Here is a 25,791-nt window from a genome sequence, read left to right as displayed (position 1 = left end):
GCTGCTGTGGGCAGGAAGCAGCTCCAGTAGCAGTCAGCGTTGCAACAATCTGGAAAAGCCTCTGACTGCAACATGCAGTGATTTTCTTTCCAGTAAAAACAGAGCAGTGCGGTTTGGTGTGCAGCGTTTTTATTAAGCAACAGAAACACTGAAAACCAGAGCGAACTCGCTTTACATCCTGCGTAGAAACCGTTCCGGTGAGTTTGTCCCCTCAGGGCTTCCGTAGACGGAGCCCAGCTGTGACGAATCTCCAAACTGAAGCATCAGAGGCCGAGAAGAGAAATCCGAGGAGTATGGGCCGTGATTGGTCCAGTTTTCAAACGCAGCGCTGCAAAAACCCAACAGGAGCTACAGGAGCGTGTTTACGACGTATTTACACGAGTTATTAATGCTGATGTGACATTAGAAGCTTTAGAGGCAGCAGAACCAAACGGGATCCGACCCGGTTTAGGTTTCTGCCTGAAATGACTCAGTTTGGATCTTTTTAAAAGACTCGACACGTTAAAGCAGGAAGGAGGAGGAACATCCGGGTTCCTTCCTTCTTTACTTCCTGCAGCTGATCGGATCTGATCCGACGTCCTGCAGGTCGGTTTCACCCGACCGATTCGCTAAAAATGTTTAAAACTTTTATGTTTTTAAAACAGAAGATGTTCACATTTCATTTTTAAGTGTTTTTCTCAGATGGTTCCAGCCGTCAGAAACACATGATGGAGTTTTAAAACTGCAATGCGCCGTCCGGCCTGCAGGGGGCGGCGGCGGCCGGCCTGCAGCTTCTGGGTTAAAGGTCACAGGAAGACCTGCGCTGGAAACGTCAAAATAAATGCTGACTAATCATAGAAACTCGGGTTAGCTGGTTATAAACAGCTGGAACAAACGTAAACATCTGTTCATGTAGCTGACCGAGCAGCCGGCTGAGGCTCAAACCTCCTGTGATGTCATCAACCAGGCCTGAATTCGTATTTTAACTCCTCCCACTTTAAACAATCCGTCCTGATTGGACGAGAGCTCCAAACAGGAAGTCGTTAGATTAACCCGTCGGAACATGTCTGGGGTCATGACCTCTTGACTTCAGAGGGGTGGGAATCTTTTCTGGACGACATCTGGAACTAAAAAGTGAATCCAGGTGTGTCAAAATACCGGTACCGAGGTTCTGCAGAACTGGACCGGGCTAAAATACGGTGTGGACAGAACCAGAACAAACTTTCAGAGCCGCAGTTTGATTAACGGAACAGGAAGTCGGGTTTATGTACACATGACCCGGTCAGACAGAACCAGAACCAGATCCGGTTCTGGTTCCAGGTCCGGTTCTGGTTCCAGGTCCGGTTCTACGATTCTGGACCAAACGAGTCCCAAAAGCCCGGAAAGCGTTTCCTAAACGGGTCAGAACTCTGAAACAGTTCTGGAGTCCCAGTCCATCCCTGGGAGGCCGAGACTCTGTCCCGCAAAGCATCATGGGAAGTGTAGTCACGGCGATGAAGCTCCGCCACTGAGCTGCTCCGCTCTTCGGCCCAGATCGGTCTGGTTCCGATCAGATCTTCATCAGAACCGACTCGTTCAACATCCTCTTCGTGTCTGGGTCCGTTTCCATAACAACCGTCGTGAGGGTCCGGCTCGTCGACTCCAGGAGGAAAAACAGAGAAGAAGAAAGCGACAGTTTGAGTCTTTGGTTCTGAAGTTCGGACCCGGGATCGGCTACTCCTTCTCGTCCTCTTTGTCCTCCTCCTCGTCCTTCGTCCCCTCGTCTCCGCCCTTCTGCTCCGTGTCGTCTCCATGTCTGTCCCCGCCGTTCTTGTCTCCTCCGCCATTTTTCTCCTCGCCGTCTTTGGACTCGTCCTCGTCGTCAGAACCCTGAAAACACAGAGGGTTTCCGGTCAGCACCGGTTCCTGACCCGGCTCTGGTTCGAGGTGTCTGATCTGTAAACGATGAAGAGGTGAGCTGGTGCTGTAACACCTGCTGCCCCCTGCTGGTTAGGAGGCGTAAAGCTCCACCAGCAGAACCTCAGTGGCTGTTTAAACTTTTATATTACGCTAATTTATTTAAAAAAATACAATGTAATGCTGCAAATGTTTCTTATTTCCATGAAATGAGAAACATTTAAACATGAATAAATCATTAAAAATGCATTTCTACTGAGAAATCGGCGATTTCATAAAGTACTTTTATTTTTATAATTACAATTTGAAACGTTTTATGGAAACGGAGAAAATAAAGATTAAAAGTTTAATCAGAACATTTATTTAGTGGGATGGAACCAGAACCAGAACCAGGGTTCTAGAAACATCTGGATGGATGGTTGATGGATGGATGAACAGATGGATGATGGTTGGATGGATGGTTGATGGATGGATGAACAGATGGATGATGGTTGGATGGATGATGGTTGATGGTTGGATGTACAGATGGATGATGGTTGGATGGATGATGGTTGATGGATGGATGGATGGATGGTTGATGGTTGGATGTACAGATGGATGATGGTTGGATGGATGGTTGATGGATGGATGGTTGGATGGATGGTTGATGGTTGGATGTACAGATGGATGATGGTTGGATGGATGGTTGATGGATGGATAGATGGTTGATGGACGGATGGTTGATGGTTGGATGTACAGATGGATGATGGTTGATGGATGGATGATGGTTGGATAGACAGATGGATGATGGTTGATGGATGGATGATGGTTGGATGGATGGTTGATGGATGGATGGATGGTTGATGGATGGATGGTTGATGGTTGGATGATGGTTGGATGGATGGTTGATGGATGGATGGTTGGATGGATGGTTGATGGTTGGATGTACAGATGGATGATGGTTGGATGGATGGTTGATGGATGGATGGTTGATGGTTGGATGTACAGATGGATGATGGTTGATGGATGGATGGTTGATGGTTGGATGATGGTTGGATGGATGGTTGATGGATGGATGGATGGTTGGATGGATGGTTGATGGTTGGATGTACAGATGGATGATGGTTGGATGGATGGTTGATGGATGGATGGTTGATGGTTGGATGTACAGATGGATGATGGTTGATGGATGGATGATGGTTGGATGGATGGTTGATGGATGGATGGATGGTTGATGGTTGGATGTACAGATGGATGATGGTTGATGGATGGATGGTTGATGGTTGGATGATGGTTGGATGGATGGTTGATGGATGGTTGATGGATGGATGATGGTTGGATGGATGGTTGATGGATGGATGGATGGATGGTTGATGGATGGATGGTTGATGGTTGGATGTACAGATGGATGATGGTTGGATGGATGGTTGATGGATGGATGATGGTTGGATGGATGGTTGATGGATGGATGGATGGTTGATGGATGGATGGTTGATGGTTGGATGTACAGATGGATGATGGTTGGATGGATGGTTGATGGATGGATGGTTGGATGGTTGATGGTTGGATGTACAGATGGATGATGGTTGATGGATGGATGATGGTTGGATGGATGGTTGATGGATGGATGGATGGTTGATGGATGGATGGTTGATGGTTGGATGTACAGATGGATGATGGTTGATGGATGGATGGTTGATGGTTGGATGATGGTTGGATGGATGGTTGATGGATGGTTGATGGATGGATGATGGTTGGATGGATGGTTGATGGATGGATGGATGGATGGTTGATGGTTGGATGTACAGATGGATGATGGTTGGATGGATGGTTGATGGATGGATGATGGTTGGATGGATGGTTGATGGATGGATGGATGGTTGATGGATGGATGGTTGATGGTTGGATGTACAGATGGATGATGGTTGGATGGATGGTTGATGGATGGATGGTTGGATGGATGGTTGATGGTTGGATGTACAGATGGATGATGGTTGGATGGATGGTTGATGGATGTATGGTTGATGGTTGGATGTACAGATGGATGATGGTTGGATGGATGGTTGATGGATGATGGTTGGATGGATGGATGGTTGATGGTTGGATGTACAGATGGATGATGGTTGGATGGATGGTTGATGGATGGATGATGGTTGATGGATGATGGTTGGATGGATGGATGGTTGGATGTACAGATGGATGATGGTTGATGGATGATGGTTGGATGGATGGATGGTTGATGTTGGATGTACAGATGGATGATGGTTGATGGATGGATGATGGTTGGATGGATGGTTGATGGATGGATGGTAGATGGATGGATGGTTGATGGTTGGATGTACAGATGGATGATGGTTGGATGGATGGTTGATGGATGGTTGGATGGATGGTTGATGGTTGGATGTACAGATGGATGATGGTTGGATGGATGGTTGATGGATGTATGGTTGATGGTTGGATGTACAGATGGATGATGGTTGGATGGATGGTTGATGGATGATGGTTGGATGGATGGATGGTTGATGGTTGGATGTACAGATGGATGATGGTTGGATGGATGGTTGATGGATGGATGATGGTTGATGGATGGATGATGGTTGAATGGATGGTTGATGGATGGATGGATGGTTGATGGTTGGATGTACAGATGGATGATGGTTGGATGGATGGTTGATGGATGGATGGATGGTTGATGGTTGGATGGATGGTTGATGGTTGGATGGTTGGATGGATGGTTGATGGTTGGATGTACAGATGGATGATGGTTGGATGGATGGTTGATGGTTGGATGTACAGATGGATGATGGTTGGATGGATGGTTGATGGATGGATGATGGTTGATGGATGGATGGATGGTTGGATGGATGGTTGATGGTTGGATGTACAGATGGATGATGGTTGGATGGATGGTTGATGGATGGATGGTTGATGGTTGGATGTACAGATGGATGATGGTTGATGGATGGATGGTTGATGGTTGGATGATGGTTGGATGGATGGTTGATGGATGGATGGATGGTTGGATGGATGGTTGATGGTTGGATGTACAGATGGATGATGGTTGGATGGATGGTTGATGGATGGATGGTTGATGGTTGGATGTACAGATGGATGATGGTTGATGGATGGATGATGGTTGGATGGATGGTTGATGGATGGATGGATGGTTGATGGATGGATGGTTGATGGTTGGATGTACAGATGGATGATGGTTGATGGATGGATGGTTGATGGTTGGATGATGGTTGGATGGATGGTTGATGGATGGTTGATGGATGGATGATGGTTGGATGGATGGTTGATGGATGGATGGATGGATGGTTGATGGTTGGATGTACAGATGGATGATGGTTGGATGGATGGTTGATGGATGGATGATGGTTGGATGGATGGTTGATGGATGGATGGATGGTTGATGGATGGATGGTTGATGGTTGGATGTACAGATGGATGATGGTTGGATGGATGGTTGATGGATGGATGGTTGGATGGATGGTTGATGGTTGGATGTACAGATGGATGATGGTTGGATGGATGGTTGATGGATGTATGGTTGATGGTTGGATGTACAGATGGATGATGGTTGGATGGATGGTTGATGGATGATGGTTGGATGGATGGATGGTTGATGGTTGGATGTACAGATGGATGATGGTTGGATGGATGGTTGATGGATGGATGATGGTTGATGGATGATGGTTGGATGGATGGATGGTTGGATGTACAGATGGATGATGGTTGATGGATGATGGTTGGATGGATGGATGGTTGATGTTGGATGTACAGATGGATGATGGTTGATGGATGGATGATGGTTGGATGGATGGTTGATGGATGGATGGTAGATGGATGGATGGTTGATGGTTGGATGTACAGATGGATGATGGTTGGATGGATGGTTGATGGATGGTTGGATGGATGGTTGATGGTTGGATGTACAGATGGATGATGGTTGGATGGATGGTTGATGGATGTATGGTTGATGGTTGGATGTACAGATGGATGATGGTTGGATGGATGGTTGATGGATGATGGTTGGATGGATGGATGGTTGATGGTTGGATGTACAGATGGATGATGGTTGGATGGATGGTTGATGGATGGATGATGGTTGATGGATGGATGATGGTTGAATGGATGGTTGATGGATGGATGGATGGTTGATGGTTGGATGTACAGATGGATGATGGTTGGATGGATGGTTGATGGTTGATGGATGGATGGATGGTTGATGGTTGGATGGATGGTTGATGGTTGGATGGTTGGATGGATGGTTGATGGTTGGATGTACAGATGGATGATGGTTGGATGGATGGTTGATGGTTGGATGTACAGATGGATGATGGTTGGATGGATGGTTGATGGATGGATGATGGTTGATGGATGGATGGATGGTTGATGGTTGGATGTACAGATGGATGATGGTTGGATGGATGGATGGTTGAATGGTTGGATGGATGATGGTTGGATGGATGGTTGGATGTACAGATGGATGATGGTTGGATGGTTGATGGATGGATGGATGGTTGGATGGATGATGGTTGGATGGATGGTTGGATGTACAGATGGATGATGGTTGGATGGATGGATGATGGTTGGATGGATGGTTGGATGTACAGATGGATGATGGTTGGATGGGTGGTTGATGGTTGGATGTACAGATGGATGATGGTTGATGGATGGATGGTTGGATGGATGGTTGGATGTACAGATGGATGATGGTTGATGGATGGATGGTTGAATGGTTGGATGGATGATGGTTGGATGGATGGTTGATGGATGGATGGTTGGATGGATGGTTGATGGTTGGATGTACAGATGGATGATGGTTGGATGGATGGTTGATGGTTGGATGTACAGATGGATGATGGTTGGATGGATGGTTGATGGATGGATGATGGTTGATGGATGGATGGTTGAATGGTTGGATGGATGATGGTTGGATGGATGGTTGATGGTTGGATGTACAGATGGATGATGGTTGGATGGTTGATGGATGGATGGATGGTTGGATGTACAGATGGATGATGGTTGGATGGATGGATGGTTGAATGGTTGGATGGATGATGGTTGGATGGATGGTTGATGGTTGGATGTACAGATGGATGATGGTTGGATGGTTGATGGATGGATGGATGGTTGGATGTACAGATGGATGATGGTTGGATGGATGGATGATGGTTGGATGGATGGTTGGATGTACAGATGGATGATGGTTGGATGGGTGGTTGATGGTTGGATGTACAGATGGATGATGGTTGATGGATGGATGGTTGGATGGATGGTTGATGGTTGGATGTACAGATGGATGATGGTTGGATGGATGGTTGATGGATGGATGGTTGGATGGATGGTTGATGGATGATGGTTGATGGATGGATGATGGATGGATGGTTGATGGATGGATGGTTGATGGATGGATGGTTGATGGATGGTTGATGGATGGATGGTTGGATGTACAGATGGATGATGGTTGGATGGATGGTTGATGGATGGATGGTTGGATGTACAGATGGATGATGGTTGGATGGATGGTTGATGGATGGATGATGGTTGATGGATGATGGTTGGATGGATGGTTGATGGTTGGATGTACAGATGGATGATGGTTGGATGGATGGTTGGATGTACAGATGGATGATGGTTGGATGGATGGATGATGGTTGGATGGATGGTTGATGGTTGGATGTACAGATGGATGATGGTTGGATGGATGGTTGGATGTACAGATGGATGATGGTTGGATGGGTGGTTGATGGTTGGATGTACAGATGGATGATGGTTGATGGATGGATGGTTGGATGGATGGTTGATGGTTGGATGTACAGATGGATGATGGTTGGATGGATGGTTGATGGATGGATGGTTGGATGTACAGATGGATGATGGTTGGATGGATGGTTGATGGATGGATGGTTGGATGGATGGTTGATGGTTTCTATGTACAGATGGATGATGGTTGATGGATGGTTGATGGATGGATGGTTGGATGTACAGATGGATGATGGTTGGATGGATGGTTGATGGATGGATGGTTGGATGTACAGATGGATGATGGTTGGATGGATGGTTGATGGATGGATGATGGTTGATGGATGATGGTTGGATGGATGGTTGATGGATGATGGTTGATGGATGGATGATGGTTGGATGTTGCACTTTTTTGAAATTATTTGTTTTAAGTTTTCTGACTGCGTAGGAACTTTATTTTGGTAAACCAGGACTTCCTGTTTCTGGGGAATGGATATGACGTCACACACGGCCTGACGGGTCCTTGCTTCCAGTTAATCCCTCCATCCAACATGGCCGCCTCACGGCGAGCCCTAAGGAAGCGAAGGAGCCTGATTGGATCTCAACCAGTTCCCATGGCAACCATCTATAAGTCCTACCGTCACAAACAGGTGGACTTTAACTGGACCCGGGCGGGTGGGACATGACCTGGTGGTGGCAGCATGGTGCTGCGGGGTACCTGCTTGACCCGGCTCCGCCTCCTGCTGGGCACGCGGGCCTTCATCCTCCGGGACAGCGCCAGCAGCTTGTTGTGCCGCTGCCTCCGCTTCTCCTTCTCCGCCTCCTCCTTCCGCTTCTCCTCCGTCTGCTCCGAGTCCGACTCCTCCTGCCTCTGCAGGCGGCTCCTCTTCCGCGGCGGGCTGCTCCTCTTCGGCTGGCTCCGGCCCTCCTCCTCCTCCTCCTCTTCCTCTCCGCCGGGGCTGGAGGAAGAGGAGCTGTCATCGCCCCCCAGGAAGGAGCGCTTCTTCCTGCGGCTCACCGAGCGGCTGTCGTCGCTGGAGCTCCCGCCGGACTCGCTCCAGTCCCGGTCCGCCTGCTCGCTGTCCTCCTCCTCCTCCGGGGAGCTCTGGAAGTCCGACTGGGACCCGGAGGAGGAGGAGGAGGAGGAGGAGAAGGAGCCTTCATCGCTGTCGTCCAGGATGGAGGCGGGAAGGCCGATCTGGCGCTTCTTGGAGGCGGCCACCTTGGTCTTCCTCATGGAGGCGAACATTTTCCGCTTGTAGAGGCTCTCCATGCTCGCTGCTGCTGCTGCTGGAGCTCAGCCTCGAAAATACGAAAACTAATAAAAAAACAACAAAAACAACAAAAACAACCCCGGGGGTCGAACTCTGGCTACAGTCTGCGCATCAAAACATCTGGAAAAATAAACAACATGGCGCCCAGATTCACTTCCAGGAACGATTATTCCCACTTTTCTTCTCCTAATCCTTCTTCTGTAATCCTGACACCGGGAATTTTCTCCTCAATCCTCCGTTTTTCCTCAGATTTCCCCCCCTGCGGAGCCGCTTTTCCCTGGATTATTGTTGTAGCTTCTGATCCTTCTTCTCCCGTTGGATTCATGCTGCGCGGAACAGCAGCGCCCCCTGCGGCCAGTGCGGGAACCGTCCCAGCAGCCAGACCCAAACAGCTCTGAAAGCGGTTCCGATCAGGCCCAAGTTCACATGTTTATCATTACTGCTGTTCGCAACTTTTACCCAACTAATGAGATTATTAAAATAACATCTAATGAGATGATTTAAACAGGAAAAACACAAATAAATGCACTAAATCTGCAGGTTTTTTGGAACTTTGGAAATGAAAATATGCTTTTTAGATTTTAGAGTTTATGAAAATGTTATTTTAAATACAACAAAAATTGAATAATCAGGTACAGTGAATAAATATATATAAACTTATATGAAGTATGGATAAAAAAAATAAACAAGAAAACAGAAGAAAAGTCAACATTTGTGCATTTCTTTGTGTTTGAAATGTAATAATGTTCCAGAACTGGATCTTATAGGAGTTAAAACCAGATTAAATGTATAAGTTAATAACAGATACATGAGCAACATAAACAGCTGAACATTTATTACCGGTTCTGTCAGCAGGAAGCCATCGATTCCTCCTGGATATCTGAGTTTTTACAAACACAGATGTTGACTTTATGCATATAAAAGTGGAAAATTCTCCACTTTTAAACTAAGAAATTTAACAGTTTTTTTGTAGCAGTTTGGTGAAACTATTTGCTTCTTTCTTATCGGATGATTAAACTAAATGTAACACGATAAATTCACAGTTTTTGGAGTTTTTAGGACCCACTTTGGACCCCCTGGAACCACTTTGGGCCTCCAGGACCCACATTGAGCCTCCAGGACCCACATTGAGCCTCCAGGACCAACGTTGAGCCTCCAGGACCCACATTGAGCCTCCAGGACCCACATTGAGCCTCCAGGACCCACATTGAGCCTCCAGGACCAACGTTGAGCCTCCAGGACCCACTTTGGGCCTCCAGGACCAACGTTGAGCCTCCAGGACCCACATTGAGCCTCCAGGACCCACATTGAGCCTCCAGGACCCACTTTGGGCCTCCAGGACCAACGTTGAGCCTCCAGGACCCACATTGAGCCTCCAGGACCCACTTTGGGCCTCCAGGACCCACTTTGGGCCTCCAGGACCAACGTTGAGCCTCCAGGACCCACTTTGGGCCTCCAGGACCCACTTTGGGCCTCCAGGACCCACGTTGAGCCTCCAGGACCCACTTTGGGCCTCCAGGACCCACTTTGGGCCTCCAGGACCAACGTTGAGCCTCCAGGACCCACTTTGGGCCTCCAGGACCCACGTTGAGCCTCCAGGACCCACTTTGGGCCTCCAGGACCAACGTTGAGCCTCCAGGACCAACGTTGAGCCTCCAGGACCCACTTTGAGCCTCCAGGACCCACTTTGAGCCTCCAGGACCCACGTTGAGCCTCCAGGACCCACTTTGGGCCTCCAGGACCCACTTTGGGCCTCCAGGACCCACATTGAGCCTCCAGGACCCACTTTGGGCCTCCAGGACCAACGTTGAGCCTCCAGGACCCACATTGAGCCTCCAGGACCCACTTTGGGCCTCCAGGACCAACGTTGAGCCTCCAGGACCCACATTGAGCCTCCAGGACCCACGTTGGGCCTCCAGGACCCACATTGAGCCTCCAGGACCCACATTGAGCCTCCAGGACCAACGTTGAGCCTCCAGGACCCACATTGAGCCTCCAGGACCCACTTTGGGCCTCCAGGACCCACGTTGAGCCTCCAGGACCCACATTGAGCCTCCAGGACCCACGTTGAGCCTCCAGGACCCACTTTGAGCCTCCAGGACCCACTTTGAGCCTCCTGGTCTACAGTGGACCTGACCTTGGACCTGACCTTGACTGCTCTGTCATTAACTGACCCTTTGAGCCTCAACAGGTGAACAAACCAAACTGAAGACAGACGTTGGGGTGAAACTATTTGCTTCTTTCTTATCGGATGATTAAACTAAATGTAACACGATAAATTCACAGTTTTTGGAGCTTTTTTTTTAAACTTCATCAGTTAAAGTTTATAGTTATTTTCACAGGATGAGTTGAAGCAAAACCTGTTGGATTGAAATGAATAAATATTGGAGCAAATTTAATCCCTTCATGAACTTTATGAACAGTTTTGATTGAACTGAATCCACCTGGATGTTTCCGGTGCTGCCAGTGGAGCTGCAGGGAGACGGAGAACAGGTTCCAGGATCTATGCGGTAAAAATGATTCATCAGCCTTTTTGTTCCTGATTTACTGTAAACTGGGATTAAATTTATTACCCTCATAAATGAATGTTTGACCTTGTAGCCTGAACTTTACCTGGTTGTTTACTTCAGACCTGCACTGACCTCGTTTGGTTTTCTGCTGACTGAAGGTTTTTTGTCAGCGTCGTCGTTTTGAGTCGAGTTCAAACCCTGTTTGGCTCTTGATCTGAAACATGATGTTCAAACTTTGAATCTTCATGAAGGCAGCAGCAGCTCCACGTGCTGCACAAGGAGCCTTTTCCCCCTGACCCCCAAAATGTCTCTGCACGCCCCTGGATCCATGTGCAATGTTCTGATTGGATGTGGCACCTGGACAGGTGAGCAAACATCCACAGGTTTGAGTTATAAAGTAATAAAGACAGAGTTCAGCAGCAGTTAATGTTTCATTGAAGGTTTTGTTTTTCAACACGTGATAAAGTATCAGTGTTTTCTCTGAACACAACAACAATAAAGTCATAAAATCAGACGTGTTTCCTCCTCTGCTCTGGTCTTTATAAGCAGGAACCAGAGCAGAAGGAGCTCAGATCTCTGATCACCTGTTCAGGTAAAACTTTCTCTTTTCATCGACTGTTTTCTTCTTTAGTTTCTAGAAGTGATGAACTGATGTAGCCTGTTGATGTGTTAGCCTGTTGATGTGTTAGCCTGTTGATGTGTTAGCCTGTTGATGTGTTAGCGTGTTGACGTGTTAGCCTGCTGATGTTTTAGCCTGTTGATGTGTTAGCCTGTTGATGTGTTAGCCTGTTGATGTGTTAGCTTGTTGATGTGTTAGCTTGTTGATGTGTTAGCCTGTTGATGTGTTAGCCTGTTGATGTGTTAGCCTGTTGATGTGTTAGCCTGTTGATGTGTTAGCCTGTTGATGTGTTAGCTTGTTGATGTGTTAGCGTGTTGACGTGTTAGCCTGTTGATGTGTTAGCCTGCTGATGTGTTAGCTTGTTGACGTGTTAGCCTGCTGATGTGTTAGCCTGTTGATGTGTTAGCCTGTTGATGTGTTAGCTTGTTGATGTGTTAGCTTGTTGATGTGTTAGCCTGTTGATGTGTTAGCCTGTTGATGTGTTAGCCTGTTGATGTGTTAGCTTGTTGATGTGTTAGCCTGTTGATGTGTTAGCCTGTTGATGTGTTAGCCTGTTGATGTGTTAGCCTGTTGATGTGTTAGCTTGTTGATGTGTTAGCTTGTTGATGTGTTAGCCTGTTGATGTGTTAGCCTGTTGATGTGTTAGCCTGTTGATGTGTTAGCCTGTTGATGTGTTAGCTTGTTGATGTGTTAGCCTGTTGATGTGTTAGCCTGCTGATGTGTTAGCCTGTTGATGTGTTAGCCTGTTGATGTGTTAGCCTGTTGATGTGTTAGCTTGTTGATGTGTTAGCCTGTTGATGTGTTAGCCTGTTGATGTGTTAGCCTGTTGATGTGTTAGCTTGTTGATGTGTTAGCCTGTTGACGTGTTAGCCTGTTGATGTGTTAGCCTGTTGATGTGTTAGCTTGTTGATGTGTTAGCTGTTGATGTGTTAGCCTGTTGATGTGTTAGCCTGTTGATGTGTTAGCCTGTTGATGTGTTAGCCTGTTGATGTGTTAGCCTGTTGATGTGTTAGCCTGTTGATGTGTTAGCTTGTTGATGTGTTAGCCTGTTGATGTGTTAGCCTGTTGATGTGTTAGCCTGTTGATGTGTTAGCCTGTTGATGTGTTAGCCTGTTGATGTGTTAGCCTGTTGATGTGTTAGCCTGTTGATGTGTTAGCTTGTTGATGTGTTAGCTTGTTGATGTAGAATCGGCTCATCCTGATGATAAGTTGTGTTTGTCTGCAGCTTCCTGAGTCATGGCCTCCAGCCTTCCTCTCATCGTCCTGCTGCTCTGCTGTGTGGGCCTGGCTCACTCCTACCTGAGGGTCTCCAACCTCAGGGCCCGAAACCTGCGGCCTGACAAACCGGTCGGCTACGTGAAAGTCTACTACGGATCCATCTTTATAGGTCAGACGTCTTTCGTGCGGGGCAGTCGAAATCCTTCATGGTCACAGAGCTTTAATTACTACAGTGCCAAGCTGGGGAGCCGACTGACGGTCAAAGTTTTCAACAAGAACGCCGTCTTTGATGATTACCTGGGAGGCTGCACGGCTATGATCTTCAAGACGGGAACCTACAACGCCTGGTGCAACCTGAGCACAGGGGGAACCTTGTATTTAACCTACAGCTTCAGATGAGCAGAGTGTTGCTGTCCTGCTTCGTTGTGTCTGGCAGAAATGTGTTTTATATCACTGTATATGTTTAGAAAACATGAATGATTGTATCAACTTTCTGGTAAATTATGAAAACCCAGAAGATCAAAATATTCAAATGTCTGAGCTGAAAGTAAGAAATAAACTTATTAAACCAAAATGTGCTGATTCTGGCATCTTATTCCTTGTTGGAGATGAAACAGAAAATATTTCCACCATCCTGAGGAACATTAATGACCTCAATATATTATAATAGTTTAAAACAATTAAAGAAATACTAAAATTATATATTATGACAATAAAGTATAAGTAGTCATATAAATAATTATAAAGGTATCAATAAATTGAATTAAAAATTATTTTAATATATTATCCAAACCCATTGAAATTTGTCCCTAGTTTTTGTCAAAAAAAATCAGGCATTATTGGGGGGCACCTGAACTTCTGAGGACCCCGTGACCACTTCCTGTTTCTTCCTTTGCTAAGAGGGCTAGTTAGCTCCGGTTAGCTTACGTTATTCTTTAGTGTTTTCTTCCGTTTTAATTCTTAAGTTGCTCGTCACAACCATGATGTGTCAACACCATAACTGACAATTTACAAAACTTTGATGACATTTTGTGAAATAAAAGCTTAATTTTGGTAAAATGTAAAGATTTAATAGACCTGATGAGCTACAATATGGCCTCCGTCAGAATAACGTCATATAAACGGAGGTAGCTTAGCATTTCGTCAACTCCATCAGTTTTTGTGACTCTTTCAGTGAAATTGTTGACAAATCTCACTTAAATGTGCAATTAATTCATTTTTATGTTTGTTTTTAAACTGTAAGAGTTTTTATTTTTTTATTGTTATGTTGTGGTTTAATGTACAGCCCTTTGTATCAGCTGTGGTTGTTTTAAAGTGCTTTATAAATAAAGTTGGTTTTGTATAAGGTTGAGAAATAATAAAAAAAGGAAAAATTAAAACCCATTTTGTTCCTATTCTCAAGAATCACTGTTATACTCATGCTCTTATTCTGAAGAACATAAAAACCACATCAGTTCAGTTTCTTCTCTGTTTCCTGTTACATCACTTTAACGCTTCAGGAGAAATTAGCATTAGCTTATGCTAAATTCTGCGCTGATGCAGCACTTTAGCTAAATGTCTTGTTGGTTTAGAGCAGGAGGCTCAAAGTGGGTCCAGGAGGCTCAAAGTGGGTCCAGGAGGCCCAAAGTGGGTCCAGGAGGCCCAAAGTGGGTCCAGGAGGCTCAAAGTGGGTCCAGGAGGCTCAAAGTGGGTCCAGGAGGCCCAAAGTGGGTCCAGGAGGCCCAAAGTGGGTCCAGGAGGCTCAAAGTGGGTCCAGGAGGCCCAAAGTGGGTCCAGGAGGCCCAAAGTGGGTCCAGGAGGCCCAAAGTGGGTCCAGGAGGCTCAAAGTGGATCCAGGGGGTCCAAAGAGGGTCCTGGAGGCTCAAAGTGGGTCCTGGAGGCTCAAAGTGGGTCCTGGAGGCTCAAAGTGGGTCCTGGAGGCTCAAAGTGGGTCCAGGAGGCCCAAAGTGGGTCCTGGAGGCTCAAAGTGGGTCCAGGAGGCCCAAAGTGGGTCCTGGAGGCATCCTGCATGTTTTATTCTCTCCCTGATGGTAGTAACAACTTTTTCAGCAGGTCAATGTTCTGCTTAGGCCTCTGATGAGCATCATTGGATCCAGATTAAACCAGGGAGGGAATAAAACATGCAGGACCCACTTTGAGCCTCCAGGACCAACGTTGAGCCTCCAGGACCCACTTTGGACCCCCTGGTCTACAGTGGACCTGACCTTGGACCTGACCTTGGACCTGACCTTGGACCTGACCTTGGACCTGACCTTGGACCTGACCTTGGACCTGACCTTGACTGCTCTGTCATTAACTGACCCAGAATCCCTTTGAGCCTCAACAGGTGAACAAACCAAACTGAAGACAGACGTTGGGGTGAAACTATTCACTTCTTTCTTATCTGATGATTAAACTAAATGTAACACGATAAATTCACAGTTTTTGGAGCTTTTTTTAAAACTTCATCAGTTAAAGTTTATAGTTATTTTCACAGGATGAGTTGAAGCGAAAACCTGTTGGATTGAAATGAATAAATATTGGAGCAAATTTAATCCCTTCATGAACTTTATGAACAGTTTTGTTGTTTTTTGATTTAGTTTGGAAACATTCATCTTTGTCTTTATTCTGTTTTTGTTTTTCTGCAGCTGCTGTTGCAGTAATAAATGATTTGACCTGAAGGAGGATCTGGACAGTTCTGGTTGTACTGAATCCACCTGGATGTTTCCGGTGCTGCCAGTGGAGCTGCAGGGAGACGGAGAACAGGTTCCAGGATCCATGCGGTAAAAAATGATTCATCAGCCTTTTTGTTCCTGATTTACTGTAAACTGGGATTAAATTTATTACCCTCATAAATGAATGTTTGACCTTGTAGCTTGAACTTTACCTGGTTGTTTACTTCAGACCTGCAGCAGAAGCAGAATAAAACTCTTATCATCTCTCAGATTACACAGATGCTAGTATTTGGTAGCTGCTAGCTGGTTTTTTCTGTTCCAGTTGGTCAGATTTCTTCGTGCCAGTAGGAAACTTTTGATGGGAGGGGACAGACGTCACATGTGGCGTACCTCAAGGTTCACTCCTGGGATCCCTCTTACTTAGCACACAGCTTCAGTTCTTCCAGCTGGAAACCAGAGATCAGGGTGACCTCTGACCCAAACCTTCAGAGTCACATACAGACGGTTACAAAGCGGGCCTTCTGTCTCCTGAAGAACTTCAGAAATGACCGTCATCATCACCACAGCCTGCATGACTCAGCACATCTTGGACAGGTAAACAAATGGGAACCATTTCTTCCTGTTGGGTCAAACACGGATGTTTAGTAGCAGCAGTTAATGTTTCATTGAAAGCTTTACTATCTACAATCTATAAAACAACAATAACGTAATCTAGTAAAGTCAGATGTGAGTGAGCCTCCTCCTCCTCCTCCTCCTCCTCCGCTCTGGTGCTCATAAGGAGGAGCCGGAGCAGAAGGAGGTCAGGTCTTTCAGGATCAGGTTACAGATCCAGATCAGCTGGGAGTGAAAACATTCGGACCAGCAGAGATGAAGATGATGAAGACCCTGGTGCTGCTGCTGCTGCTGGTGGCCGTGGCCAACGCTAAGCGGTTCGAGCGCTGTGATTGGGCGCGCACCCTGAAGGCCAGTGGCATGGACGGTTACCGTGGCATCAGCCTGGCCGACTGTGAGTACAGAACCACCAGCTGTTAGCATAGCATTCTGTTTTTCATTATGTTTAGTACTTTGTTTGAGCCCATCAGCAGAGGAAAAAATGATAAAACTTTAAAAACCTTTTTTTTTGACTCGTTATATCCTCTCTTATGACCGGATTAAGAAGAATGAGATCACTCAGAGACGACAAACAAAAAGCAAACACGTCCTTGGAGAAATTGCAAAGAGCAAAATCTGATTTGTTACTCCTGTGGGAAAGTTTTTATAGTAAAGGCGTATTCTGCTCTTTAATTTATTCACATAAGGCGAATCTTTGCTCATCCAACCAGAACCCGCCTCTGACCTTTTTAAAGTTAGAAACTCCCTGCGATTTGTTCACAAGATCAAACACCAGTTGTCACCATTGTCTAAATAAGGTGGAAGCAGAGACTCTCCTGATCTCCTGCTGGTTGGTGGCTTTCACAGATCAGGGTGAGAAGCTGGAGCTTCCCACTGATTGCTACTGATCTTGGCAAACAATCTGCTTTAACTACAGGTAAAATAAAGGTCAATAGGCCGGAATAAGTTATACATTTTAAAACTATAATTAGGCTATTTCAATCAAAACATGTAAAGTTTTAAAACTAGCTTATTTTAAATGTATTTTTCTTAACAAACCTCTGTTACCCAAATTGGGACTTGAAAACAACAGATGTGTCGCTCTACCACCACCTAGTGTCTACCTGTACACATCACCGGTTACCATCAATAAATCTGTCACCTCCACTGGACCTTCAGACTGATTCAGGTCCAGAACACCTGCATGGTGCTACATGGAGGCTTATTTAATATATTTTCCCTAAAGTGAGAAGGTCCAGGATCTTCCTGGGTGAAGTTCCCATGTTCTCCCTTTGCATTTCCTGGTTTTCCTGGTTTCCTGGACACGTCTGGACGCCTCCAGGTCGTGTTCAGCTCTTTGTCAGTGGTAGACGGTAGTTTTTCTGGAGAGTTTCCGGCCTGGACATCGTCCCTGGCTCGCCGATCTTTCGCGATAGACTCCAGTTCCCTTGTACCCCTGAAGGGAGACGGATGACTTTTCTGGAGAGTTTCCGCTCTGGACATCGTCCCTGGCTCACCGATCTTTGGCGATAGACTCCAGTTCCCTTGTACCCCTGAAGGGAGACGGATGACTTTTCTATCCGGCGTTGAGTCTTTACCCAACCGATGCTCAGTCTGGTGTTTCCTGATTGTCCGCAGGGGTTTGTCTGACCCAACACGAGTCAGGCTTCAACACCAGAGCCACCAACCGCAACAGAGACGGCTCCACCGACTACGGCATCTTCCAGATCAACAGCCGCTGGTGGTGCAGAGACGGCGGAGTCTCCAGATCCAACGGATGCGGCATCAACTGCAGCCGTAAGCGTTGAATCCTCATGCCACTTTGGGAGTTCTCCCGGAAAGCAGAAGATCCAGTTTTTGAATCTTCCCACAGAACTCCTGACGGACGATGTGACCGCGGCGATCACCTGCGCCAAACGGGTCGTCAGGGACCCCAACGGCATCAGAGCATGGTGGGTGCAGTGATGACGGGACTGCTCCGACTTTCGTGTTTGGACGAGATCATGTAGCATACGTGTGTTTGGTTTCAGGGTGGCCTGGCGTGATAACTGTCAGAACCGTGACCTGAGCGGCTACCTGAGAGGCTGCAGACTCTAACCTGGACCTGACGACCGGATGGACCTTCATCCAGAAACATCGCTGTCTGTAGCCGTCACAGATCCAGTCCTGTGAAAACCTTCTTTAGCCGGTTCTCTAACCGACTGCATCGGCTACTCTTCTTCCCAGCTTTGTTTTAGTTTATTAGCGTTTGCCCTGAAGGTCCCACAACAGCGTTTCAATTAGGTTGAGGTCTGGACTTTGACTAGACAATTGCAGGACCTTGATTATTTACTTTAACAGTAAATATTCTGTAAAAGTAAACAGACCCAGGTTGAAAGAGCAGATGCTCACGTTTGACTCCAGAATACTTCGGTCTACTGGGGAGTTCAAGGTCCAGCCCATCACTGTAAAAACCCAGGTTTTAGGGTGAAAAAAGCCCAGATCACCATCCCTCCACCACCGTGCTACGGTTAGTATGAAGTGATTATGCCTGTCCATCTTGGTCCAACGTGTCCTCTCTGGTCTCCTGTGTCCAGAGGACATTGTCCCAGAAGTCTTGACCTTCAACCAGAGGCAGATGTGCTGATCTTAGTCATTCAGCCATCTTGTTTCTAGCCCTTCCAATTAGCCATGCTGGTGTTCTCTGGATTGCTGCATTTACTGACCACTAGGTGGCATCAGAGACCTTCTATTAAACATAACAAGAGTCACAAACACGTTTCCTTTGGTTATTAATAACTGGGATATTGATTAAAATGTTTGATGATTATTTTCCTTAATGATGCTGATGTTGATGATGGAAATTCACAAAATGTAAAGGTTACTGTTTGTTTCACAATAGATTACTATGTTAATGTTTTCATTATGAAATGTGCTATACTAATAAACCTGACGTCACTGTACAGTTTTTACTAAATGAATGATTCAGATCAAATATGAAAAATAAAAGGATCAAAACATTTGAATTCATTTTAAAAAACATGTTAAACTACCTTTCTTGAGAATAGAAAGTTTGTAAATTGTCAGTTGAATAAAGTTTGAGATTTGTGTTTTAGTCAAAGGGTGTTAAAATTATTGAAATGATTTGACATTTATGCTCATGCCCTTATTTTGAAGGGGTGAGGATGACGCAGCAGTTCCGTTTCCCCTTCGCCGCCAAATACTTTACAAACAAAATAAAACACAGACAGCAAGATTTAAACGTACATGTAACATTAAAGAACATGTAAATTATGTCAAAATTAAACTGCTGTTGTGGTTTTTAACAGGCAAATATGAATTTTTAACAGAAGTTAGCGCTTTAGCATTAGCTTACGCGTAGCTTCTGTAAAATGATGAAGCAGAAGCTGAGGGTACTAAAAGGTTTAGTTAGCCCTGCCCACCACCGTATTTATATTTGTATATGTATTTATAGATAGCATTTCATTGGATTTGTGCAACACTGAAGACGTCTGAACCCAGACACCGATTTCAGCCCGGCGTCGGGACCAGAACACCGTGTTTTCGTCGTAGCTGAACTCCACGCTCCGTCGTGAGCCCTCCAGCTCATGGACCTCACCAAGCTCCGCCCAGAAACGTCCCACGTGACTTCATGTCTCACATTGACCTCCTAGCAGAGCTAATAGCTTCTATGGGATTTTTCCGTTTCGACTGACTCTCTGCAGAGTATTTCTGAGTCGATTAGTTTAGCATTTCTGCCGGATTTTCACAAAATATCAGCCACGACAATGAAACCAACAAGTTCATGTCGTCTTTTTTGGACGACATCAAGATGTGTTAGCCACGCGATGCCTCCAAGATTGTGCGAGTTGCAGCTAAATGCTACCAGTCGATGAGGAAAACAGCAGATCCTCAGCATAAATATAGCTGTGGACAACATCACTGACGGCTGTTGTTCTTGCAAGTCGGGCATTCATGGTTTTGAGGGTTCGAATGTGCCTAGGACTGATACACGGTACTCGGTGCTAGCGTAGCTAACACGGTTAAAGTTTAGCAAAAGCTAGCGTGGCTAAAACGATTACAGTTTAGTAAAAGCTAGTGTGGCTAACACAATTAAAGTTTAGTAAAAGCTAGTGTGGCTAACACGGTTACAGTTTAGTAAAAGTTAGCATGGCTAACACGATCACAGTTTACTAAAAGCTAGCGTGGCTAACATGATTACAGTTTAGTAAAAAATAGCGTGGCTAACACGATTACAGTTTAGTAAAAGCTAGCATGGCTAACACGATTACAGTTTAGTAAAAGCTAGTGTGGCTAACACAATTAAAGTTTAGTAAAAGTTAGCGTGGCTAACACGATTACAGTTTAGTAAAAGCTAGCATGGCTAACACAATTAAAGTTTAGTAAAAGCTAACGTGGCTAACACGGTTACAGTTTAGTAAAAGTTAGCATGGCTAACACGATTACAGTTTAGTAAAAGCTAATGTGGCTAACACAATTAAAGTTTAGTAAAAGTTAGCGTGGCTAACACGATTACAGTTTAGTAAAAGCTAGTGTGGCTAACACAATTAAAGTTTAGTAAAAGTTAGCGTGGCTAACACGGTTACAGTTTAGTAAAAGTTAGCATGGCTAACACGATTACAGTTTAGTAAAAGCTAGTGTGGCTAACACAATTAAAGTTTAGTAAAAGCTAGCATGGCTAACACGATTACAGTTTAGTAAAAGCTAGTGTGGCTAACACAATTAAAGTTTAGTAAAAGCTAGCATGGCTAACACGATTACAGTTTAGTAAAAGCTAGTGTGGCTAACACAATTAAAGTTTAGTAAAAGCTAGCATGGCTAACACGGTTACAGTTTAGTAAAAGATTGTATTGAATCCACCTGGATGTTTCCGGTGCTGCCAGTGGAGCTACAGGGAAATGGAGAACAGGTTCCAGGATCTATGCAGTAAAAATGATTCATCAACCTTTTTGTTCCTGATTTACTGTAAACTAGGATTAAATTTACTACCAAATAAATCTTTGACCTTGTAGCTGAAACTTTACCTGGTTGTTTACTTCAGACCTGCACTGACCTCGTTTGGTTTTTTGCTGACTAAAGGTTTTTGTCAGCAGTACACTTAAAGTATACTAAATATTAAGTGTACTACCTATAAGTATATCTGAAGTATACTAAAAATACACTTGTACCACTTTCGAAATTAGTACTTTAAACACACTTAAACATAATTGTACCAAAATACACTTTTAATATACTAAATAAAAGTATAATTTAAGTGAACAAAATATGAATGTGTCATGAGGGAGGTTGGAGGTACTGGGAACGAACGCTCAGGGAGCCGACGGTGAGTAGATCTGCGTTTATTCTTCATCGTACACAGATGACTGAGGTCAGATACAAGAGTACAACTTGCGGAGTCTTCCTCAAAAAACTAAACTAAACTCGGAGGTACCTTTCTTCTCTGACGGTTCTGACGACGATCCAGCGCCACACAATGGTGCACGCCGACTTAAATTACCAGGGGAACAGGTGAACGAGATTATCAATCAACAGAGGGTAAATGACCAGAATAAACATAGAAACACAGAATAAACCCCTAAACATAGAATGAGAATACAGAAATAAACCCAAAAGAACTGACATCATGACAGAATCCCCCCCTTAAGGGCGGATACCAGACGCCCAAACAAAAGAAACAATGATCATCCGAACCCCACTAATTGGAAGAAAGAACCAAGTCCAAAGCGACCCAAAACTGACGTGGGGCAGAGCAAAAAACAAAAAACACTGTCACAGAGACAGACCTAAGAAAACCCCCCCCCAAGAGTCCGTGAACCGGAAAATCAACATGTTGACTCCACAGAACTAAAACGCGGACCCGGGCATTAGTCCGTCTCAGGTCAGGCGGGCGGCCTGGCCGCCATCGTGATGTCCAAAGTCCTTCCGGTGGTCGACCCAGACGTCGACGCCAGATTCGCCTAACCTCAGGCGACCAGCCCGGCAGTCGACGTGAGGTCCGACCGCGTACTGCACAGCGAAATCCATAGAGCAGACGGCGTCTCCAAGCCGTTTGAGGACCACGACCCACCCTCGCCCGTGCGGGCTCAATGCGGTCATCTAAAGCTGCAATGTCCACTGGCCCCGAAACTAGCCTCCTCGAACCGGATGGCAAGAATCTGGGGATCACTTGAAATCCCGGAGCTAGAAGGTCAGAGAACTCCGGAGCCTGTGGACCCTCGGGACGACTCGAGGTCTCAGGCTCAGGGCCACAGTTCTCCAAGGAAGATGACCGGGAACTTGGAACATCCAGGAGTTCCGGAACAGGATCGCAGGACCCCACTGGAACAGGTAAGGGCTCCCGAAGACCCCGAAACTTCGGATCAGGATCTCTGAACTCCTCTGGCACAGGTAGAAGCTCAGGAACCCCCGTCAACTCTGGAACAGGGTCACGGAACTCCCTCGGCGCAGGTAAGAACGCCAAATCCGATCGAAGCTCCAGATCAGGATTTAGGAGCAGCTCAGGAACGGTCTCGGATACCGGAAATGCTGGGGCAGGATTCTCAATCCCCTCCGGCACAAACTGGAACACTGGAACTGTAGGAAACTCCGGCACAGACTGGAACTCTGGAACTGTAGGAAACTCCGGCACAGACTGGAACTCTGGAACTGTAGGAAACTCCGGCACAGACTGGAACTCTGGAACTGTAGGAAACTCCGGAGCAGGATTCTCAATCCTCTCCGACACAGACTGGAACTCTGGAACTACTGGAAACTCCGGAGCAGGATTCACAATCCTCTCCGACTCAGACTGGAACTCTGGAACTACTGGAAACTCCGGAGCAGGATTCTCAAACCTCTCCGACTCAGACTGGAACTCTGGAACTACTGGAAACTCCGGAGCAGGATTCTCAATCCTCTCCGACACAGACTGGAACTCTGGAACTGTAGGAAACTCCGGAGCAGGATTCTCAATCCTCTCCGACACAGACTGGAACTCTGGAACTACTGGAAACTCCGGAGCAGGATTCACAATCCTCTCCGACTCAGACTGGAACTCTGGAACTACTGGAAACTCCGGAGCAGGATTCTCAAACCTCTCCGACTCAGACTGGAACTCTGGAACTACTGGAAACTCCGGAGCAGGATTCTCAATCCTCTCCGACACAGACTGGAACTCTGGAACTGCTGGGAACTCCGGAGCAGGATTCTCAATCCTCTCCGACTCAGACTGGAACAGTTCCAATAGGACCCCATAGAGAAAACCCACCAGGAGCCTCCCACCATCTTCATTACAGGAGGGCTCGTCTCCCCCACCTTCGCGGAAGTGGTGCGAAGCGTCGGGGTAGGTATTCAGTCCCAACCCACTCGATGAGACTGGAGCCAGTGATGAGGTGGCAAGCGGCTCAGGTAAGTTGTACTCTGGAACCCTCAACCCGGCGGCCCGGGCAGGGAAACTCGAGGCCGCAGCGGCCCCTCGGGGGAGAGACCCTGCAGCGTGAGGTGTCGGCTCAGGTCGACGAACAGATCGTGTCCGTCCTCCTTCAGACGACCAGGGGACACCCCACGGAAAAAAGTCCTCTCGGTCCCCGTAGAAAAATCCCCACAACTCATCCTCCCCCAGCCGTGGAGGAGAACATGAGCGCGGAGTATGGCTGGATCGTTCTGTCATGAGGGAGGTTGGAGGTACTGGGAACGAACGCTCAGGGAGCCGACGGTGAGTAGATCTGCGTTTATTCTTCATCGTACACAGATGACTGAGGTCAGATACAAGAGTACAACTTGCGGAGTCTTCCTCAAAAAACTAAACTAAACTCTGAGGTACCTTTCTTCTCTGACGGTTCTGACGACGATCCAGCGCCACACAATGGTGCACGCCGACTTAAATTACCAGGGGAACAGGTGAACGAGATTATCAATCAACAGAGGGTAAATGACCAGAATAAACATAGAAACACAGAATAAACCCCTAAACATAGAATGAGAATACAGAAATAAACCCAAAAGAACTGACATCATGACAGAATGAATATGTATGAACTTTTAAGTGCCTTAATAATCTTACAATACAATAAAATAAGGATAATCATGATGTAATTTTTAAGAAAGTACCCAATAAATGTTCAGATGTGTGACGTAAAACCTTATAATCAATGGCATTAGCTCCAGTTCAGACTCCAGACCAGATGGTGGCGGTGTTGCACATTTTCATTTATTTAAAAAACGTAACAAAGAGAAGAAAAAACTTGAAGCAGGGAAGATAACAGACGCTGTTCCTTAAAAGCAGAGAGGGCCTTTATAATAGTTACTAATTTAGGTAAATTCAAGCTGGTGACGTCCTAGTCCAAGTTAGACGAAAACACAACGGGACAACAACCGATAGAAATGAAATGTGTGTCACAAAAGGAGCCCGGAGGGACGAAGGCTGCTAAGTGTTGCTAGCTGGTGGTAAGTTTGCTTATTAATTATCTTTAATTATAAACAGTGCAGTAAAGAAATACAACTTACGTTGGTTTCTTAAATAATTATTTTATTGTGACTTGTATGATTATTACTATAGGAATCATTCAGCTTCATGTTATAACTGCATGTTTGTTGCGACTTTAATTCATAAACTAACCTGGTTTTAATTAAGCTCCATCAGACAGAGAGACTTTGATATTGTGAGGTTGTTGTTTTAACTCGTTCATCAATGATTTTATCTTCATATGTTTGCAGTCTAAGCAAATGGAGATGAAAGAGGAAGCCATTTTAAACCTAAAGACTTTCTGTCTCAGAAGAAGCTCTGGCTCCACCAGGTCACCAACCAGCTCTGAGGATGAACCTTCACATCGTCTTCATGGTGTAAGTTTGTTTTTTAATGAGGAGCTAGCTACATTTTCAACAACAAAAACTGCTGTGTTACCAACACCAAGTGTTTAATAAACATGATTTGACTTAAAGGTAACTGGACAGAAATTTTCTCTTCTTGTTAATCTAACATTTATCTTTCATTTTTTAAATTTATTGTTGGCTTTCAGGGCCCTGTGATGGACTGGTGACCAGTCCATGGTGAACCCTGCCTCTCATCTGATGGCTGCTGGAGATGGGCACCACCAGCCCCCCTCACCACCCTGCAAGGATCAGTGTGTTCAGATCATGGATGGAAAGATTTTAAGGTAGTTTGTCTCCTTAAGTCCACACTTAAAACAGCCTCATAGTTGATGCCAACATCAACTGATTCTATGACATTAATGACTATTTTTTTCTACTTCTAACATAAACAGGCAAATAAGACACCCAGAAATGTTTTTCCACTCCAGGCTTCCCAGTGAAGCTACAGGGAAACGGAGAACAGGTTCCAG

At 45.7% G+C, this 25,791-nt stretch overlaps 3 protein-coding genes across 5 annotated transcripts; 2 read left to right on the top strand and 1 right to left on the bottom strand.

Annotated features, from left to right (window-relative positions):
- Positions 1-112: 112 nt before the first annotated feature.
- On the bottom strand, positions 113-9,189 carry LOC103460263 (THAP domain containing, apoptosis associated protein 1). Its single transcript, XM_081613594.1, has 2 exons — positions 8,324-9,189; positions 113-1,848 (listed from the first exon to the last, which is right to left on the bottom strand). The coding sequence occupies exons 1-2, from the start codon at positions 8,876-8,878 to the stop codon at positions 1,693-1,695; spliced, it is 711 nt and encodes a 236-aa protein (XP_081469720.1). The 5' UTR covers positions 8,879-9,189; the 3' UTR covers positions 113-1,692.
- An 11-nt stretch (positions 9,190-9,200) lies between these two features.
- Positions 9,201-14,018, top strand: LOC145554155 (uncharacterized). Of its 3 annotated transcripts, none has more exons than XM_081613601.1 (3): positions 9,201-11,754; positions 11,936-11,981; positions 13,234-14,018. In XM_081613601.1, the coding sequence occupies exon 3, from the start codon at positions 13,245-13,247 to the stop codon at positions 13,623-13,625; it is 381 nt and encodes a 126-aa protein (XP_081469727.1). In that variant the 5' UTR covers positions 9,201-11,754; positions 11,936-11,981; positions 13,234-13,244; the 3' UTR covers positions 13,626-14,018. The 3 variants fall into 3 exon arrangements, with proteins under 3 accessions (XP_081469727.1, XP_081469726.1, XP_081469725.1); XM_081613600.1 differs by having other exon boundaries at positions 11,939-11,981; positions 13,234-14,017; XM_081613599.1 differs by lacking the exon at positions 9,201-11,754 and having other exon boundaries at positions 11,773-11,981; positions 13,234-14,016.
- A 1,365-nt stretch (positions 14,019-15,383) lies between these two features.
- Positions 15,384-19,413, top strand: LOC103460250 (lysozyme C-like). Its single transcript, XM_008402352.3, has 5 exons — positions 15,384-16,474; positions 16,659-16,886; positions 18,110-18,268; positions 18,345-18,423; positions 18,502-19,413. The coding sequence occupies exons 2-5, from the start codon at positions 16,748-16,750 to the stop codon at positions 18,566-18,568; spliced, it is 444 nt and encodes a 147-aa protein (XP_008400574.2). The 5' UTR covers positions 15,384-16,474; positions 16,659-16,747; the 3' UTR covers positions 18,569-19,413.
- The last annotated feature ends 6,378 nt before the right edge of the window (positions 19,414-25,791 follow it).

The sequence above is a fragment of the Poecilia reticulata genome, chromosome 12 (assembly GCF_904066995.2).
Source record: "Poecilia reticulata chromosome 12, P_reticulata-male-v2, whole genome shotgun sequence".
In the NCBI taxonomy this organism is placed as follows: domain Eukaryota; kingdom Metazoa; phylum Chordata; class Actinopteri; order Cyprinodontiformes; family Poeciliidae; genus Poecilia; species Poecilia reticulata.
This window is presented reverse-complemented; position numbering and strand designations above follow the sequence as displayed.

Excerpts from the sequence above, each read along its gene's own strand:
- LOC103460263 (XM_081613594.1), bottom strand. The coding sequence starts at position 8,878 with ATGGAGAGCCTCTACAAGCGGAAAATGTTCGCCTCCATGAGGAAGACC. Across the intron at positions 1,849-8,323 it reads GGCGGAGCCGGGTCAAGCAG|GGTTCTGACGACGAGGACGA; the intron begins GTACCCCGCAGC and ends CTGTGTTTTCAG.
- LOC145554155 (XM_081613601.1), top strand. The coding sequence starts at position 13,245 with ATGGCCTCCAGCCTTCCTCTCATCGTCCTGCTGCTCTGCTGTGTGGGC.
- LOC103460250 (XM_008402352.3), top strand. The coding sequence starts at position 16,748 with ATGAAGATGATGAAGACCCTGGTGCTGCTGCTGCTGCTGGTGGCCGTG. Across the intron at positions 16,887-18,109 it reads TGGCATCAGCCTGGCCGACT|GGGTTTGTCTGACCCAACAC; the intron begins GTGAGTACAGAA and ends GATTGTCCGCAG. Across the intron at positions 18,269-18,344 it reads ATGCGGCATCAACTGCAGCC|AACTCCTGACGGACGATGTG; the intron begins GTAAGCGTTGAA and ends ATCTTCCCACAG.